At 48.7% G+C, this 16,514-nt stretch overlaps 1 protein-coding gene across 8 annotated transcripts in view; it reads left to right on the forward strand.

The window, feature by feature from the left end:
* Csmd2 (CUB and Sushi multiple domains 2) overlaps positions 1-16,514 on the forward strand; it is a 576,074-nt gene that overhangs the window by 553,837 nt on the left and 5,723 nt on the right. For 6 of the 8 annotated variants that reach the window (XM_042271897.2, XM_042271904.2, XM_042271899.2 and 3 more), the window contains 9 exons: positions 35-214; positions 652-825; positions 3,938-4,111; positions 4,437-4,510; positions 7,161-7,272; positions 7,785-7,964; positions 10,085-10,150; positions 12,216-12,377; positions 14,291-14,403. In XM_042271897.2, the coding sequence (XP_042127831.1) occupies positions 35-214; positions 652-825; positions 3,938-4,111; positions 4,437-4,510; positions 7,161-7,272; positions 7,785-7,964; positions 10,085-10,150; positions 12,216-12,377; positions 14,291-14,403 (1,235 nt within the window). The remainder of the gene's footprint in view (positions 1-34; positions 215-651; positions 826-3,937; positions 4,112-4,436; positions 4,511-7,160; positions 7,273-7,784; positions 7,965-10,084; positions 10,151-12,215; positions 12,378-14,290; positions 14,404-16,514) is intronic. The other 2 variants (XM_042271900.2, XM_076565118.1) reach the window with 1 other exon arrangement.

Below are 16,514 nucleotides of genomic sequence, written 5' to 3' on the forward strand. Positions count from 1 at the left end.
ACGAGTGAACAGTGCTGTGTCTCTCTTACTCTAGTCATAAACTGTGGTGACCCCGGGATTCCGGCCAATGGCATCCGGCTGGGCAATGACTTCAGGTACAACAAAACTGTGACATACCAGTGTGTCCCTGGCCACATGATGGAATCACACAGAGTATCTGTGCTGAGCTGCACCAAGGACCGGACATGGAATGGTACCAAGCCAGTTTGCAAAGGTACACCTGGAGGCTGAGGGTGTAGACGGGGGGGTGGGGGGGGTGTGTAAAGAAGACACACAAGTGGAGATTAGCCTTGAGCATCCAGAAGGGAGGGGTGGCATCATAGCAGAAGTGGGCAAGGTGAAGACAGGTCCTGCACAGTGATTGTCAGGAAGCTGGAAGATACTGAGGAAAGGTCTGAGCCTTAAGCATCCTGGAGGGCTATATGATGGGAAAACAGAAATGCTATATATAAGATGGTGTGATGGGAGAAAAGAAGTGTTATATGAGAGATGGATCGGTGTAAAGTAAAAGATCAGAGCTGCCACAGATCCCTTCGAGTTCTGGCCCAGACTGCAGCTGATTCAGGATAGCCGGTGGCACTGGTGACAGCAGTCGGGCTGGTTTCCCCCAGGACGGCGCCAGAACTCAGCCTCCTCTGCTCTCCCCCACAGCTATCATGTGCAAACCTCCTCAGCTCATCCCCAACGGGAAAGTGGTGGGGTCTGACTTCATGTGGGGCTCTAGTGTGAGTTATGCCTGCCTGGAGGGGTACCAGCTCTCCCTGCCTGCGGTGCTCACCTGCGAGGGAAATGGATCCTGGACCGGAGAGCTGCCTCAGTGCTTCCGTGAGTGATTCCCAAGGGGTGTGACCTCCATGAGAGCACACGTTCCCCTACACATGTGTACACAGAGCTCTGCCACAGAAAGCACAGAGTCAGTAGCCCCCTCCCGAAAGCAGAGATCTTTCTCAAGACACCATTAAAGCAAGAGGAAAATTTAAAGGAAGAAATTGAGAATATTTTAATGGAGGCCTGAACTTAGACACTGTCTAAAGTCAAGTGGAAAGAAATGAAGTCAGAGGTAACAGCGATGTCCTCTGTCCTGAAGGGTTGTTCACCAAGTGGAACAAGTACCCAAAGATGTGAGGCCGTCTCATGCCAGAGACGTGTCTCTCTTCATGGAAAAGACGTCTGGGGACTGCAGCTTTCTGTCGAGAGAAAGCTCGACATTATCCATTATCCACCTAGCCCAGCTGCGTTCTGATGAGCTCCAGTCCATTCCAGGACTCAGGTTTCCTGGGTTCCGAAAGAAGTGGGCTGCAGGATTCTAGATGCAGCCCATGAGCGGGCTCTGGAGAAATTGATCCAGCTTCCTGATACACACAACAGTAGGGTTTACCAGTTGTCCCCTTACTGTTATCCCTCAGAAATAATCTACATGCCCAGGTCACTGTTAGGTACCTGTGAAATTCTGCTCCACTTGGGGAACTGCCACCACCATGCTTAGCATCAACAGCTCAGGAAAAAAAAAAAACAGGGATGTTGTTTATGGTTCTACCTATGACATTCTCCAGGCACTAGGGAGATGTGTGCCAGGGCACAGCCTCAGGGTGGTCTAGACCCAACTTTGCTTTTCCTCCTGAAACAAAGGTCTGCATTGCCTTTAAATAATAAATAATCATATGAAGAGTGGGGGTGTAGGTCAGTAGCAAAGTGCTGCATAGTGAGTATGATATTCTGGGTTCCATCCCCAGTACACACCAAACAACAATGAATTATGGTCATTGTAAAAATAAAAATTAAAAACAAAAACAAAAACTGCACAGTAGCTGGGGAGATAACTCACTCAGTAAAGTACTTGCCTTGCAAGCATGGGAACCTGAGTTTGATTCCCCAGAACCCATATTTTTAACAAAAAGCTGAATATGGTAGCAAGCACTTGTAATCCCAGTACTAGGGAGGCAGAGACAGACAGACCCCCTGAACCTGCTGATCACCCAGCTTAGCATGCTCGGCAAGGTCCAGGCCCGTGAGAGACCCTGCCTCAAAAAACAAGGCGAACCACACGTGAAGAATGACAGCTGAGGTTGTCCTCTGGCTTCCACAAGCACATGTGCACACGTGCGCGCGCGCGCGCGCGCACACACACACACACACACACACACACACACACAATTGTACTCTATTAAAAAAAAACATGTTTGGAAAAAAACTTTCCAAACATAGCCATAGTTATAATGATATGTGTTCCAGTTCTTATAAATGGTATTGGATCCTGACACATTATTTCATGACCTGTATTTGTTGACAGGTCACCAAGAGCTTTCCAAACACCCATGTCTGTCAATACATACTGATCTGTGCACCATCACTTTTAATGGCTTTTAAAACATTTCTAAAGATTGGTTTTGAAGTGTGTGAGCCAGAGTTGCCAATGGTTGTAAACTACCTGACCTGGTTACTGGGAATAAAACTCAGGTCCTCTGTAGAGCAACATGTGCTCTCACTCATTAAACTGTCTCTCCAGCCCCCACTGATGATAGCTTTAAAGTGTTCCTTGTATATTCCTCAACCTGTTTAACCTTCTCCTATTGGTGGGGAATTAGGGTTATTTCCAAGTCAATCATGTTATAAGTAACCAAGTAATAAAAATCCCTAAAAATAGCATTTCCTCATTCTCGTAGAAAAGTTCTAGAAGTGAGTGTGCTGGGCCAAAGGGTAGGCACTTTGTACTTCCTGACATGTTTTGCTAAAATGCCTTCCAGAAAGACTGTCCAACTTACATTCCCCACCAACAGTTACGAGGATATTTTCTTTTCCTTTTTCTCCCCATCCCTTTTTTTTTTTAAGATTTATTTATTTATTATATATACAGTGTTCTGTCTGCACATATCCCTGCAAGCCAGAAGACGGCACCAGATCTCATTACAGATGGTTGTGAGCCACCCTGTGGGTTGCTGGGAATTGAACTCAGGCCCTCTTGAAGATCAGTTAGTGCTCTTAACCTCTGAGCCATCTCTCCAGCCCCATTCCCCTCCCCCATCCCTTCTAGTTTTCTTGGTTGTTCACAATTATCCTTGATGATCGTATATTATCAATGTAACTTTAAAACACTCAACAGGGCAGCCTTGAAGAATAACAGGCAGCTATTTATGTCTAGCTTTATTTGCTTCTTGTTCCTAAGAAAAGTGAGGAGGGGATAAGCCATTCATTGGATGGGAGTGCAGGTCCTTAAAAAGCAGAGAAATCATTGATCCTTTTCCACAAACTTGGCTCTGTGTGTGTGTGTGTGTGTGTGTGTGTGTGTGTGTGTGTGTGTGTGTGTGTGTAAGTGCAGCAGGAAGCGGCCAGTTAGAGTCAACCATCATTCAGCCATCTAAAGGACAGCTCCAAACTCCCACATCACCTGGACCCAGGGCCACCACACCCACTGTGGGATTCAGCCTTCAGTGGAACACAGCTTCACTCTTGCTAAGAAGAGAAGAGCTGGGAAATAATATCATGGCATCCTATAGAAGTGGAGATAGACTTATAGGAGAAAATTATTTAATGATTGAAACCATGTGAGCATTGACTTTGCACTGTGCACAGCATGTACAACTGATGGAAACCAGAGGACACATATGTGAAAATGAGGAGAATGTTCTAGATGGCTTGTTAGTTTTGTGGGGCTCAGTCCTTCAGCCTCACCCAGGCTAGGCACACAACTCTACCACTGAGCTACAAGCCCCACCCACCTCAGTGTCCAAACTTCCTGTAACATTACTCCATTAATTGAAGGAGGTTAATAAGCTCCCTTAGTATAGGGATGAAAGGAAGCTTGTGACCACGCAAAGGCAGAGTCCCCAAACACCCAGGCATGCCCCAGTTCCCAGGGCTCAAGTGAAAAAAGCTAGCCAGGAGGAAGGGAAGGTTCTAGAAAGCATCTTGGGCCCACCTTTGTGTCTCGTCTTTGCAGCCGTGTTCTGCGGAGATCCAGGGGTCCCACCCCGAGGGAGGAGAGAAGACCGTGGTTTCTCGTACCGGTCATCTGTGTCCTACTCTTGCCATCCCCCCCTGGTACTGGTGGGCTCCCCGCGGAGGTTTTGCCAGTCGGATGGGACGTGGAGCGGCACACAGCCCAGCTGCATAGGTAAGAGGGGCCGGAGGCAGTGGCCTGGCTGGCGGGCGGGCAGCTGTGATGGGAGGTTGAGTGATGGGACCACTTCCCCATCTTCCTGGCCTCACTTGTGGAGAAGGAGTTCCTCCTCTGAACTCCCTGGAGCAGAGTGAGGGACAGCGAGAGCTAACGTGCTGGGGAATGCAATGGCAGCTCAGGCCTCTGGGACGAGAGGAGATCTCAGAAGGTGGGGTCCGGAGGCAGCTGTGGTCTCTTCCTTTGGCCTCCAGAGCAGAACGAGGTGGGCCGTGAAAGCGCCAGTGACCATGTGGTATGCTTCTTTGTTTTGGTCATCCAGATCCCACACTGACCACGTGTGCAGATCCCGGCATGCCGCAGTTCGGGATACAGAACAGCTCCCAGGGCTACCAGGTAATGAGCTCAAACCAGCCTTCCCGTCTCCTGTCCCTCTGCGCCACCATCAGCACCAGCGGCCCTGGGAGCAGCACAGAGAGAGTAGACCTCAGAAAGGGAGGGAGGAAGTGCTCCATGGAGCATCCTTCAGAAACAGAAGGTTCTGCTGTCCATCAGCCAGGCTGATATGGAAGGTGGCAGGCAGTAGGTGGATCCATAAACAGTTCCCAGGAACCCTGAGTTGGGGCAGGATGTTTGCAGAAATACCAAAATAAACAAGACACCCACACTCCAGACACAAACGAGACTCATTTGGGCAGTGGGTGCCAGCAAGAGCTAGGCATGAGGCATCTTCCAGGGGGCCTTGCCATCTGCACATAGGTCCTGCACATCTGTCTCAGAGTGAGCCTTAGGCAGCCTGGGGGAGACCAAGCAGAGCAGAGGAAGCAGGGATCAGGGTATGCTCAGGTCAGGACGGTTGGCCGGGGCTCAAGATGGGTACTGAACTAACTGGAATGATAGGTCAAAACCTGGTCAATTGGGGTAGTTTACTCTGTCTACCCTGTTCTCACCCAGAAAATATAAGCTGTCCCAGGTGCTGGGCATGGACGGAATGGCTGGGGCCCTGTTCTAACGGGCCTGCCTGGCAACAGCAACCACACAAACTAGATCACGTCTAAGAGCATGGAGTGCCACATGGTGTCCTGTGGAAGGAGGCAAACGGGGTGGGTTGCTGCTTCAGAAACGGGAGTCAGGGAAGAGCCCTCCTAAGGGTGACATTTGAATTGTGGGCTTCAAGACAAGAAAGCCAGCCCTGTTCAGGACAGGGCCACATTTCTGACTGAGTAAATGTCCCCTCTACAGGAGCACCGAGTCAGGGAATGGCTGAGCAGAGGGGGGCCCAGGTGACAGGCCAGGCAGGGTGGGCTGAGGTACAGCAGGTGGAGGGAGGAGGTCAGAGGCCTACACCTTGGTGCTGCTTGGGAAGGTCACACATACTCCATGGCTCAAAAGTCCCACCCATGGAAACCTCCCAAAGATGCTCTCGTGCCTGCCACCAAGCAACAAGAAGAACTGTGTTATGCTCACAGGGTGGATTATTATACAACAGGCAACATGAATGAACCCCAGCTCTACATGACATGGGTGGGTCATAGAGACATGCTATTGAATGATGAAGATGCTATGAAGATGAAAACAGCACACATTCGCTTATTTGGACATGTGTATAATATGTATGCTAGGATTTCTTTTGCAAGGCAAAGAGATTAAAAACACAGAATTCAAGATAGCAGTTACCAGAGGAGAGCTGAGGAATAGAACAGGGAGGGAGCTTATAGATGAGGCACCTGTGGCCTCAGTGTCCCAGCCCCCAGGTTGTGCGGTGGCTCTGCATCACGTCATAACTTCTGCAAAGACAGAGGCATGGACGTCTTGCAGGGCCTGAGGCCAATGTCTGTATTCTGGGCCAGTGGGTGAGGTGTGAGGTCAGGTGAGGGTGGCACTCATGGACACAGTCAGGTGGGGTTCCAATGGATGTATTCCATTCTGTCATCAGAGGCAATGACTCTGATCCACTGTTTTAAAATGACCCTGGGGGTGCTGAATCTATGACAGAAAACATAGATTCAAAAAAGAAGCATGAAGCCTGTAGTCAAGGAGACCCCTGCTGTCATGACTGGGTTGAGAGAGGCGGGCAGCACTGAGGGAGAGTGGAGCCAGTACAGCCTTCAGGATGTACTGTGCTCACCCTGGGCTTCCCTTGAGCTGAGAGGACCCATGACCGGATTGGGAGGTCAGGTGGAATCAGACTCAGCTTGCCAGTTTTGGTTTGGCCAAACTAAGCAGGTAAAGGCGCCCAGTTTGCTGAACCAAATGAGGAAGCCTAAGAGAACAGGTTGGGTGTGGAGGGAAAGGTGAAAAGAAGAGCCCTGCCTGGAGTCTGAATCTGAGCTTGTAGGTATCAGAACCCATGAGCAGTGGAGCTGGGGGATGCTACAGTCTGAGTTGCATTATGGGAAACTGACCGTTAGGCCAGCTGGACAGAAGATGCCAGGGGAGCCAGAGAGCCCGTGACTCTTGGATAGGAGGTGAGGATATGGCCAGAGGGAGAAGCAGAGAGAGGGCAGCGATTCTGTCTGACAGACTTTTCCAAAGCACAGATTCTCCAGGGGCCACATCCGAATGTAGAGTTTCACAGAAGAAAGGGACGCAGAAGTGATCATTTAATTTTGCACAGTTCTTCGCGCTTTATAAAATGCTTTCAACTCCATCACACTTGAATGTCACAGATTCCCAGTGTCATTCTGGCACAGCAGCCACCACCACCACCACCACCACCACCACCACCACCACCACCACCACCACCCCGCCGCCTCTTTGTGCCCAAGGAGACTGGGGTTTAGTCTTCCATTTAAGGGGGAAATGGGTGTCCCGATTCTGCACACCTTAACAGTGTGACATGCCCAGTAAGGATACTGATCTGCCACACGGCATGCTTGCAACTGCCTCCAAAGGACCAATGAGACTCAGCCAGACAGAGAAGCTTCATGGTGCTAACAGAGGCAACAGCCTGAGTTGGCGTTCTCTCCTGGGGAGTGAGTGACTGCTTCCCGGTGAAGCGCCACCAGCAGGAAGATGACGTGGGCCCCTTCTGTCCTTGCTGCAGGTTGGAAGCACAGTGCTCTTCCGTTGTCAGAAAGGTTACCTGCTTCAGGGCTCCACCACCAGGACCTGCCTTCCCAACCTGACCTGGAGCGGAACCCCACCTGACTGTGTCCGTGAGTGCCACCCTCACCTGACCCCACACGCCTCACCCACTGGCCCAGGCTGGAGTGGTGGGGTGTGCTTCCATCAAGACCACTGTTGATCTCTCTATAGCACTTGGATCTTGGGGCCTCACAGATGTTTCTACACAAAAACCTCCCTGGAATTCAAAGGTCATCCCTATGCCTTAGCAAAGAATAAGCAATACAGAGGCAGCGAGAGCAGAGAACTACAGAGGCAGGGTCGTGGAAACATTGCAGACATTGGGTTCATTTTCTCAGTGTTGCAGACTGAGGCTCCCGTGACTGGCTAAGCCATCGTGTTAGGATAGTCCTAGAGACCTGGAGTATAGGTTTGCAAAGAGGTGAAGGACGGGGAGCCAGGCATGAAAGGGTAGAGGCGGAAAGGAGCAGGGTTCTACTGAGGAACAGGAGTTGGAGGAGAGGGCCCTCAAATATATCTGTCCCATACATAATACTCAAATCCCAGATTCCTTGGGCCTAACATTGTCTTTGCTCTCACCCAGCCCACCACTGCAAGCAGCCAGAGACGCCCTCACACGCCAACGTCGGGGCACTGGACCTGCCATCCATGGGTTACACGCTCATCTACTCCTGCCAGGAGGGCTTCTCGCTCAGGGGTGGCTCTGAGCACCGGACCTGCAAAGCCGACGGGAGCTGGACAGGCAAGCCGCCCGTCTGCCTGGGTGAGCGAGGCCTCTCTAGGGCGGGAGCTGGGGAGGAAGGGCTGGCAGGCGCTGTAATAGGGCCAGGGGGAGGGCAAACCCTCCTTCTGATTGGAGTGTTGCAGAGACTGGAAATCACTTCGGAACAGACACACAAGCTCGTGTTGAACCCACCACCTGCCTTCACTTAAGCAGACACACGCCATCCCTTTCACTCCAGCGAGGACACACCACACTGTCCCACCTAGCTCCTTCTAGCAGGCTGGAAGAAGGCATGTCTTTATCCCTGCCTCCAGTTCGTCTTATTATCACTCGGCCCTGCCTGACCTGGCCACGGAGTGCTTAGGGGCGAAAGGTGCAATTCTATCCTAAAGGAATCCACAGTAGGCACATTATCACGTTACAGGCATGATCTGTGTCCCAGCGGCACCTGCCAAGTGTCTCCAGGCCCGTGAGGGCAGAAGTGGGGATAAAGACAGCTTAGGAGGAAAGAGGAAACACCGCCAGGATTGGGGGTGGGCCGGAGAGCTGAGAGAAAATCCCAGAGCACTGGCCACCAGCGCCATGCCCTTTGTAGGTCATGTGTACAAACGCCCACCTCGCCTGCGTTTGTTTGTACAGGGAAGGAAGGATTTCCTGAGCATGCCCTTTGGGCTCTGTGATGCCCAGGCAGGGAAGGGTTTCTAGTCTTCCTCTGGCAGCTGGCTTCTGTCCATCAGTCTTGATGCAGCTTTCTGCAGCCTCTACTCTCCTGACACAGTTGGTATTTTAAAATACTGTCAGGTCACCATGTAGTATGTCACTACCATAGGTGGAAGACATAGAAATAATGAGTGCTTGAGAGGGATACTGATCATCATGTCTTGATCAGTGAAATGACCCCTGAAGGAGCCAGGAGATGCTCTGAATGCTGGGATTGAGGAGGAAGTCTGCTAAAGGGGAGGGCAGAGGCCAGGGAAGACTTCCTGGAGAAGGTCATGTGTGGTATATGGTATGGTGTGTTTGTGGTAGGGATATATGATGTGGAGGATATGGTGTGTATGTATGTGATATCTGGTGTGTGTGTGTGTGGGTGTGTGTGTGTGTGTAGCATTTGGTACATGGGTGTGGTACACGATGTGTGTGTGAGAGACAGATGGTATGGAGGTATATGGTATGCTATATGTGATACATGGTATGACGTGTTATATGGTATGAGGTGTGAGAGAGATATGGTGTGGGGATCTGTGGTGTGATATATAGTATGTGTTTGTGTGTGATATATGATATGAGGTATGTGTGTGTGATATATGGTATCTGTATGTATGTGTTATATGCGGTGTAAGGTATGTGTGTATATGATATATAGTATGTATATGTGTGATATATGGTATGGGCTGTGTCTAGGGGTATATGTGTGATGTATGGTGTGGGTGTGGGTGTAGTATGTGGTATGAGATGTGTGTGGTATATAATATGGTATATTTGTGTCATAAAGTGTGTGTGTGTGTGTGTGTGTGTGTGTGTGTAGTATGTGGTATGAGGTATTTGTAGTATATGGCATGGTATATAAGTGGTGTATGTGTGTACGTGTGTGTGTTGTATGTGGTGTGAGATATATGTAGTATATGGTGTGGTATATAAGTGGTGTGTGTGTGTGGTACATGGTGTGTGGTGTGTGTGTTCATATTAATGATAGACAGATAGGTTGACCTCATGTCTTGGACACTGTGAACAGTGCTGCAGTGAATACAGACGTAAGGCTCATCTCCAGCATACTGGATTCATTTCCTTTGGATATATACCCAATAGCAAGATTGCTGGATCATATACTTCTATTTTTAGCTGTTCTTAACTATTTTGAGATTATGCCAGATTCTGTTGTTCTTATTTAACACAATAACAACCACACAAGCATGTGCCTCATCTGACACTCCAATATCTGTGACTGATGTGTTTGAGTCCCACATTTTTCTGTGTATTGTACTATTCTGAGATGGTTCTGTAGCATCCCCAGACCTATCACCATCCTTGTAGGAGAAGAGTCCTAAGCAAGATCTCAATGAACACATTCCCCCAACCTCAGAAAGGCAGCCATCATTATTTTCCTGCAGACTGTGGACCAGAGACTGACCCTGTCTCCTCCCATTCCCTTTCCCCAGCAGAGGTCCGGCCCAGTGGGAGACCCATCAACACCGCACGTGAGCCTCCACTCACCCAAGCCTCAGGTAGGCAGAGTCCAGATCTCTGGCTCATGAAACCAGTGCTGCCTCTGCTGCACCATTAGCCAGCTTCAGGCACAGAGGTCCCATACCGTGGGGAGGCATGGAAACCCTCCGTGGACACCAAGACAGTTCCCTGGCAACTCCTCAGCCAGGCTGACTCAGGAGAAGGGAGCCTTACAGGGAAGGCTCCAGCAGAAGCGAAAGCTAAGGTCCCGAGAGGAGTGTTGAGCACAGAGGAGTCGAGCTGGTGCCAGTATGAAACCTTTACCCATATGTGCTAGCATCTTTTGTACAGGAAGGCATTCTGCACACTACCAAAGGGGAAATGTAAACACCAGCCCAGCCACAAACCCTTTGATCTACAATGGGTGCCCTGCCTGCAAGACAACACACCAGGGCTACGCTGGCACGAAACTTATGGGACTAACCAACCAACATTTGATTTGACTTCAGGCCTGCTCCAGGAGGTGGAATCCATACCTGACACTGCTTTGGTGACCACCTCCTCTTCCATGGGGTTCTCTGAGCCATGAGGGGAGGGATGTGGTGGAGCCCTCCCGTTTGAGGTTGAGTGTTCCAATGTCTCTCACTCTCTGGTTAAGGTCTGGCTGTGGGTCTCTGTATTTAATTCCATCTGCTACAGGAGGAAGCTTCTCTGTTGATGGCTAAATAAGGCAGTGATCTATGAGTATAGCAGAATGTCATCAGGAGTTACGTTATTGCCACATTTTTTTTTAGAACAGTAGTGTTTGGTTTTACCCTAGGTCCTTGAGTTATCTAGTCTTGGGTTCTTGCTCAGCGAGCTGTGTGGGTGTTGTCTTCAGCAATTACACCTTGCCATAGGTTTGCGGGGAGCAACCTATAGTCTTGACAACAGCCTGGATTATTTTAGGATTTCAATGGGACACCTTTGGCCAACAGTACTAGAAGCTTCATTTGGACACAAGAGATGGCCAGTTGGGGCTCTGTTTCCCCCATTATTAGGCAGTTTCATTTAGATCATCTTCATATATGTGTGTATTTTGGGAAACCTCTGCTGTATTATTAGATTCCCACACTGCCCCTCAAATGACCCTTAATTTTAGCTGTCTGTCCCACACTTCCTCTCTCATCCCCCTTTTCCCCAACCTACTTGGTCCTCATATTTCAGCCTCCCATCCATCCATAGCTATTTATTCTATTTTTTCCTGGGGAGCTCTGTCTGTTCCCCTAATTCTAGTCCCTTACTCTATGCCTAACCTCTGTGGTTCTATGGATGGTAGATTGGTTATCATTGACCTAACAGCTAATATCCACCTATAAACAAATACATTTATATTTCACTCTTAACTAACAAGTACATGTTTATAAGGCACAATATGAAGTTATGTTGTGTGTATATATTGTAATATAATTGCATGAAGCTAATTAACATACATCACCTCACTTAGAACATTTAAAATATACTCTTTAAGCACATTTAAGATATACAGTATATTATTATTAACCATAGCCGTGACACTGGGCAGTAGACCACTAAAGTCCCTCCTGCCCAGCTAAGACTTTGTTCCCTTTGGCCATGCATCGACACCCCCAATCCCACCTCTCCCCACTCTCTGCTTCTAAAGTTTGACATTTTAGCTTGGTCTGTAAATGATAGCTCTCAATAATCTTTCTACCTTGGACTTATTTCATATAGCATCATGTCCTCCAAATTCAACCATCTTATCACACACACACACACACAAAGATTTTCCTTTTCTGGAGATGAATGACATTTTATTGTTTGGTCTATTTTCTTTATCCATTCACCCATGGATACTGCAGTTGTCATAATTTGGCTTCTGCAAGTAGATGCAATGACCGTGGACATACAGATGTCTCTTTGGTATGGCAGCTTCAGTTTCCTCCACCTGTCCACTCTAAGCTACAAGAGGATCACATGATCACCAGGGCACCCTACCATCACCCCCACTTCAGACACTCAGGAAAGAAGAGCTCCGTGTATAAGCTAGGATCAGTCACCAGGTGATCCTGGCTGTCCCAGCAACATTCAAAGTCTAACTCACGTGTTCCCCAATTCCTCCAGTTCCAGGGGATGTCTTTGCCAAGAATTCCTTGTGGAAAGGAGCCTATGAGTACCAGGGGAAGAAACAGCCAGCCATGCTTAGAGTGACTGGCTTCCAGCTAGCCAACAGCAAGGTCAACGCCACCATGATCGACCACAGTGGGGTGGAGCTGCACTTGGCAGGTAAGGAAGCAGCTGTGTCTGTGAAAGCAGGGCAGGTGCAGGGGTGGCCGGTGCACACCTCGGGCAGGATGAGTCTGTGTCGTTACCTCGCAGGGTCAGGTGGAGCTCAGACCGGCCTGGTGGTCAGGCAAGAGTGGGTACCTATTCCTCCTGCCCACGGACTAACGGTACCTATTTTGATCACATATACAAAAATAGAACCCCTGTCTAGTAGTTCACTTATCAAAATTCATCTTCACATTCTTGCACACACCCATGTTCCACCACTCGGCCTGGTGGTCAGGCAAGAGTGAGTACCTATAGATGTAACCAACAGTCTTATTAAATAAGAAACACAGAAACAATGTAAAAGAGAAAGCCAAGAGGTCAGAACTCAGAGCTAAAATCTCACCCTTCCTTCTGCTGTCCCAGCTTCCCGAAAGAGAGCTATATCCTGTCTGTTCATCTTTTTATAGTATTTTGTTCTGCCTTCTCATTGGTTGTAAACCCAAACACGTGACTGCCTCATCACTGTCTGAATGTACAGCCCCCTAGGTCTTAAAGGCATATGTCTCCAATGCTGGCTGTATCCCTGAACACACAGAGATCTATGGGATTAAAGGCGTGTGCCACCACCGCCACACTCTGTCTATGGCTCTAATAGCTCTGACCCCCGGGCAACTTTATTTATTAACATACAATCAAAATCACATTTCAGTACAATTAGATTACCACCACAGGTACCTATTCCTCCTGCCCATGGACTAATGACAACCACAGCGACTCAAAGAAAAGAGAGATAGCCTGAAGACTGAGCCAAAGGGAGAAGCAGAGATGTCCCGGTAGCCAAGTGCAGTCAATAAACTAATGAAAAAATACTTTCAATCATAATCAGAATGAGAAAAGCAAACACAGAATGTGATTTCCCACCAAATCCATCAAGGTATAACCCTTGATGATAGACCAGCTCAGGACTGACAAAGCACACAACCAGCCATTCCAGGGAAAGGCTGGGCAGTTCCTAACAGGATCCTTGAAAATTATTGTGTTCGTTAATTATTTTGCCATACCAAATTGAAATGGAGAAAGCTTAAAATTTATAAGATTATATACAACATTGACTTTAGAATTACATTTATATTACAAAAGGCTAGAAAGAGAGCATTTCCCGGGGATAAAATGTAAGTGGTTTTATTATATCACATCTACAGGATAAAATATACCAATTTGGGGGCTGAGGGAGACTGCCTGGTGGTTAAGAGCGCTTGCTGCTCTTGAACAGGACCTGCCTTTGGTTCCCAGCACTGACATGAAGGCAGCTCTTTCTGGCCTTCACAGGTACCTGCACACATGTGTACACGTGCACACACAGATGTGAGAGCACACACACATTTTAATACTGTCAAATGAAACTTTAAAATAAACACCAGTTTGGGAATGAACATACTCCATCAGAATACATTTGTGCCTCCAAGTTTTTGGTTTTTGGTTTTTGGTTTTGGTTTTTTGGGGTTTTTTTGTTTTGTTTTGTTTTTTCAAGACAGGGTTTCTCTGTGTAGTTTTGGTGCCTGTCCTGGATCTCACTTGTAGAGCAGGCTGGCCTTGAACTCACAGAGATCCACCAGGCTCTGCCTCCTGAGTGCTAGGATTAAAGGCGTGCACCACCACCGCCCGGCTAAAAATCATACTTTTGATCACACATACAAAAATAGAACCCCTGTCTAGTAGTTCACTTATCAAAATTCATCTTCACATTCTTGCACACACCCATGTTCAACCACATACAAACACATTCTGGTCTTATGCATCGGTAGGTGTGCAGGGGACATGTCCCCCAGCGTCCACACACACATTTCACATATGCCTTTGGCACCCACAGAGGTGGGTTTTGAGATCTTTCAGAGGTTCAAGTATAACCTACTTTCTTTCTCCAGGAAATTATAAGAAGGAAGATTTTCGCCTCCTGCTTCAGGTCTACCAGGTCACAGGGCCTGTGGAGAGCTTTGTGAACAAGTTCAAAGACGACCACTGGGCATTAGATGGCCACGTAAGTGCAGCACCACCAGGCCTTGTACCCTACCCCCATTCCCAGATTGCTGCAGGGAAGGGATGACAGGGTGTGGGGACTATTGGGGTCACATGGAAACCTGGGGAGTCTTGAGAGCAGGACTAGCAGCCAGGGAGTCCTGGTCAGCTAATGGAGTGGACAAAGGGGGGATTAAAGAGGCTTGAAGACTCAGAGTCAAGGGTTACCATGTCTGAGAGGGATATGTGAGCTCCATCATGGAACAGGAAGCAAGAATCAGGGGTCAGGGTATGAGAGCAAAGGCAGTAGTACAGTGGGTATGAGCTGGAAGAAGGTGATCCCCAGTGACTCCCTGAGATGTGTGCTCAGATTTGAGATGTGGACTGGGGCCTGTTTAGCGCAGCTGCAGAGGCCAGGACACAGAAGAGAGAGGTGGGAATCTCTTTATATGTCTTTGTGGGGAATACACACATTGTAGAACATTCATGAAGGAAAAACCAGTCCCTAGTGATGATCTTGTGTGGGTACCTTCTGAGTTCACAGTGGGAGGAGGGTCGAGCATGGACTTCACCTGTCCCAGCTCCCACATGGCTGCACTTGATCCCTAGAGAGAAGAGAGAGAATGGGAAAAGAACACGAGGTCTAACAGGCTGGAGTAGTAGAGCTGAGGAGGCCTCGCTGGTGGAGAATCGTGGCTGAGAGATTCTGCTTTGTAAACCCACCTGGAGAACCAAGTGACTCCTCCAGGGGCCGGCACATGCAGTTAGTTCCCTGGTGTGCCTAGGGTGCCCGTTTGTCCCTAGTGTTCAGTACCAGTCTTAGCAGCAGTTCAAATGCTGAGAGGGAAGAATGGATTCAACAGTGCTGGAGAGAGAAGGAACAAGGGTCTCCGCCATGCCAGAAGGATCACCAGATGTAAAAAGGGAAGGGTCGAAGGTGGGACCTGGAGTGAGGAGTGCAGGCCAGGAGAAGATAAAGATCAAGGGACCAGGAGCAGCTGACAACCGGGGTCCCTTCTACAGCCATCCAGGGTCTGTCTGAGGGAACAGATGAGGCCACCAGACAAAGAGCACCCTAGGCCTGGAACATGGGTTTGAGGAGTACACCTGCAGCATCCTCAAAGCATACTCCAGCTGCCGAGATGACAGGTCATGATAGGACACCAGGAGGGTCAGGTGCAGGCAGCTACAGACAGGTTATGTCCCAGCCGCCTCATAAAACAACATCTTCTGGAACTGCCAGGAACTCTCCAAAATGTGTTCACTCTGTGGGGCTCATTTCTCTCATAGTTCTATCAGCTCTGTGGTGATCCACAAGTGGGTTTTCATCACAGGAGTAAGAGTTCACATGTTGTTCAGATCTTAGATGGTCTTTTAATAAAAAAAAATAAAAAATAAAAAACTCAGAGCCAGATATCAGGGTGAAAGCTGAAAAATCAGAGAAGCAGAACAGCCAGCCACTAGTTCTTACCTCTATGAAATCCTCAGCCTAAAGAGAGTGAGTTCTTGTTTCCTCATGCCTTATATAACTTTCTCTGCCCCCGCCATATTATTTCCTGTGATTAATGGCATGTGTGCTTCCCAAGCAAAGGCATGAGATCTCAAGTGCTGGGATTAAGGGTGTGTGCCACCACTGCCTGGCTCTGTTTCTCTCCTATACTAAATCAATCTCATGTAGCCCAGTGTGGCCTTGAACTCACAGAGATCCAGACTGATCTCTGCCTCCCAAGTGATAGGATTAAGGTTGTGTGCCACCACTGCCTGGCCTCTATGTCTAATCTAGTGGCTGGCTCTGTCCTCTGATCCTCAGGCAAGTTTATTAGGGTACACAATATGTCACCCCACTCACCTGTGCCCAAGGCCTACTAAAGATGGTGCTGAGGACGTCACTGTGTCACTCAACGCCTCAGAGTGTGGCATGTGTGCCATTCTACAAACGAGGACTGAAGCACGGTGTGGTGGGAACAGTAGAAGCCAAAGGACAAGGACAGTGGCTCAGGCCTCCCACCCCAGGGCCTGGGAGACAGAGGCAGGAAGAACAAGAGTTCACGGCCATCCTTGGCTATACAGAAGTCTCAACCTGCCTAGGCTACTTGAGATCCTGCCTCAAAAATCCAGAAAAAGAAAGAGAAG

Source organism: Peromyscus maniculatus, chromosome 2 (genome assembly GCF_049852395.1).
Source record: "Peromyscus maniculatus bairdii isolate BWxNUB_F1_BW_parent chromosome 2, HU_Pman_BW_mat_3.1, whole genome shotgun sequence".
Lineage (NCBI taxonomy): Eukaryota > Metazoa > Chordata > Mammalia > Rodentia > Cricetidae > Peromyscus > Peromyscus maniculatus.